At 38.8% G+C, this 3442-nt stretch overlaps 1 protein-coding gene across 1 annotated transcript; it reads right to left on the bottom strand.

The window, feature by feature from the left end:
* LOC134610537 (serine/threonine-protein kinase SBK1-like) lies at positions 1 to 1466 on the bottom strand. The gene is made up of 3 exons (XM_063453500.1): positions 1172 to 1466; positions 730 to 932; positions 1 to 558 (listed from the first exon to the last, which is right to left on the bottom strand). The coding sequence occupies exons 1-3, from the start codon at positions 1383 to 1385 to the stop codon at positions 1 to 3; spliced, it is 975 nt and encodes a 324-aa protein (XP_063309570.1). The 5' UTR covers positions 1386 to 1466.
* Between the last annotated feature and the right edge of the window lie 1976 nt (positions 1467 to 3442).

The following is a 3442-nucleotide window of genomic DNA, read 5'->3' as shown; positions in this document are numbered from 1 at the left end:
TCATGTAATGTCCTTATGGGGGATATCGGCTTTCCATGGCCAGTGAATATATTCCGCAATGTGTGATACAGAACATCTGTCAGTAGCATCAATGGCCAACATTAGTCTGAAGAAATACTGGGATTCAGTGGTAACCAACCTCCACTCGGCTGGTATTGGCACAGTGTCTTTAAATACCTGCCAGTGAACAAACTGCAAATATTGTTGGTCCCTTGGTAAAGCCTCCTTCCATGGGAAACAGCCAGTGAGCATCACATACACCAGGACTCCAAATGCCCAAACATCAAGGCTAGGGTGCAATAATATCGTCTCACTGTCTGCAACAAGGCAGAGTTCAGGAGCCATGTAGGGAATGATCCAGGACATTCCTGGTACATAGGTTCCCTGGAGTCGGGTGAGTCCAAAGTCTGCAAGTTTGATGCAATGGCATTCATGGTCCATGAGCAGAATATTATTCAGCTTGATGTCCCGATGGACCAGTCCCTTGTAGTGGATGAACTCCAAGGCACTCGTCAGCTGAAGAATGCAGCGCTTCACAATGTCCTCTTGTAAACCAACCTGTAAAGGTGAGAAGATAATAATTGAATCCATCAGACATAAGAGATTCATTTTTATTTACAATAACAATGGGTAGGAGGACAGGGGGGTAGGGGGTGTTTATTTACATGGGAATTACATTGATTATTAAGACCATAAAACTAAATGCATGCCAATTTTTGGAAACCTCACCTTTGGTGTTATGATGGAATGTAGTGTCCCAGCTGGTGCAACCTCCTGAACAAACACATAGTTGCTTGGTGTTTCGAAGGCCATTCTAAAGGTGGTAACGATATGGGGATGAATCCCAAGGTAGACGCAGATACTATATTCCAAGAGGAAATTATCTGCTAAAGTCTTCTCCTTCACCAGCATTTTCAAGGCCACCAGCTGTCCTGTTAACAAAACAAAATATACTGTGATCTCCAGCTACTCATGTTTATACAGATAATAGTTTTATAAAACCATGGCTTTGTTTATGGACTGTAGCAATTTCTTGAGGTGCCAAAAAGCATCGGCATTGTACTTTACCCTGCTAAATGCAGAAATCCATTAGAACTTACTCTGTATAAAATAAAGGACTCCAGTTTTTTTTAAAAGGTGAGAGATGAGCATACAAGCTAATGTAACTTACCTGAACGCCTGTGATTGGCGAGGAGAACCTTCCCATAAGAACCTTTGCCCAGTTCTTTAATTGGGTCAAAGTGATCCATTACAGACATCCTTGTCATGGTCTGAGATGTCTCTCCCACCAGCTGCAGAAGATCCTTTGCTGTCTCCTTAGTGACATCCATGATTGTAGCGGCCATTCTAAAACCAAAGAAAGTGATCAGTGTAATTGATATCATTAAACATTTAGTATAAATGTATTGCTGCCTGATTTAGCCTACAGGTCTTGGTATTGGCTGAAGGTGCTCTGAAGATGCAGTTAATGTGCCTTCTTTGGGGACACAAACCCGGATCACTGCTCTGATAGAATAAAGGTTGTATGCAATTAGCTGTGCAGAACGGTGGGGGAGACATGTGTTTATTGTCCTTACATTATTAGATCAAATGGTAAATGTACAAACCCAAAAACATATGCACTATGAAGGCTTTTATTAAAAATAGACATTTAAACCTGTATAAGAAATTTAAAAATGTTAAATTCTATAAATGAGCCATTGCACTATATTTTGGGTAAATCCTTATTTCCATTCTTAGCATTTTAGAATGCAGTATCAGAGGTGAAGGGCAAGAGAACTACAAGACACGGCGAAGGTCGGGTGGGCTAAAATATGATCAGAGAGAGAGTTATGAGACTTTAAATTAGAGCAATGGGATTTTGGGTGGAGAGGAGGGCAAGCTTTAATTGAAGAAACTGTGAGCTGGGGAAAAGATCTGTAAAAGAGGAATATAGAAAGTAAAACAGTGAGTAATGAGATTACTGGAGAGGATGGAAGGTTTAATAAGGCAAAATATCATAAATACTACATTCTAAAACGAAGAATCGATCTCGTCCACCACTAATTGACCGCAAGTGAGAAACTTTGCTTCACCACTTTGTCAAGGGGTTTGAAACCCTGTAATTGTACTACCAAACTAAATTTTCCCAAAAAGGGGGGCATTGAGCTATAGTTTGTAGATAAATACATAGAAAGTAATAGTATATAAAGTAGAACAAGGGGGTGAAAAAACAAAACAAAATGATAAAAAGCTATGTGATACACAGTTGCAACAGTTAACTGTGCAGCGTATAAGTGGTATACTTGATTCTTTATCCACCAGGAAATATGTGCCTAAATGTGTAGTATTAACGTTTGACTCCTTTTTGTATCCCATCTACTTCGAGATACTTGGATTTTTATCATTTTGTATTCTATTTTTTCACCCCCTTGTTCTACTTTATATACTATTACTTTCTATGTATTTATCTACAGACTAATACCCCCTTTTTTGGGATATTTTAACGTCCATCAATAAACGTTATATTTTAAAGTGCTCACATCACACGAATTTATTTTGGTACTAAATTCTAACAGATAAAACTTTGAGAAGACGCTTTAGAATTGGTTTCATTTTAAGAATATTTATATTTGTACATAAATTCACAGCGTCTTCAGCTAGTTACTTCCACAAAGCCTGAAAATCTTCTGACCGTCTAATTGCCAATCCACCACACATCCTAACCAATAACCTGTAAACCAACCCTTTTCCCACAGTCTATTAACCCTTCATCCCATCGATACCCGGACTGAGACTGCCATACTATGAAATCCTTACCTTCTAGAGATGAGTAGAGCCAGGAATAGAATCGACACTCGCTCAGTCTGTCGCTCTGGATACAGAATGTTACTGAGCAGAGAGGGTGGATATGGGTCTAATAAGGGGCAGCTGATTGGGTAACTTTGCATACAATAGGTTAATTACCCACCAGGGTTCCCATTCATTTACATATAAATAGAAACTTGGGAAACATGGAAACTGAGACTCTTGGAAAGAAACTGTTGCTAAATGATGTCACTGTTCTAGATTTCACAATGTTAGAACATAAACTAATTAAGTTAAAATCTATTTTAACAGAATCCTGGAAATAATGTAGGTAATATTTTAACTTTATTTTATTTTTGGACTAACATTATCTTGGAATAACAAGCTTTCAGGAGATCTTCCTGTAAATCTAAAGCATTTCTGGAGAAACTGACCCATCTCGAACCTGATCCATGATCCGGGGTTATAGCCAGATCAGATCGTACACAAGTAGGGTAGTAGGAGGAACAAAATAACCACGTTGTTCCAGGGGGTAAAACGTATTCTGTATAATGGTCAGAGAGTGAGGAGAAAATATATCTATATAGAGAATAGTTCTGACCCTGTAGAAGATTCAGGCATCCCCTGCTATTACCCTAGTTATCCCTGTGTACAC

The sequence above is a fragment of the Pelobates fuscus genome, chromosome 5, assembly GCF_036172605.1.
Source record: "Pelobates fuscus isolate aPelFus1 chromosome 5, aPelFus1.pri, whole genome shotgun sequence".
NCBI classification, from domain to species: domain Eukaryota; kingdom Metazoa; phylum Chordata; class Amphibia; order Anura; family Pelobatidae; genus Pelobates; species Pelobates fuscus.
Note: the sequence above shows the minus strand (reverse complement) of the source record. Positions and strands in the feature narration are given on the sequence as shown.

Coding starts and splice junctions, on each gene's coding strand:
- LOC134610537 (XM_063453500.1), bottom strand. CDS start 1,385: ATGATATCAATTACACTGATCACTTTCTTTGGTTTTAGAATGGCCGCT. Junction 933..1,171: donor CGCCAATCACAGGCGTTCAG/GTAAGTTACATT, acceptor TTTTGTTAACAG/GACAGCTGGTGGCCTTGAAA. Junction 559..729: donor ATTCCATCATAACACCAAAG/GTGAGGTTTCCA, acceptor TCACCTTTACAG/GTTGGTTTACAAGAGGACAT.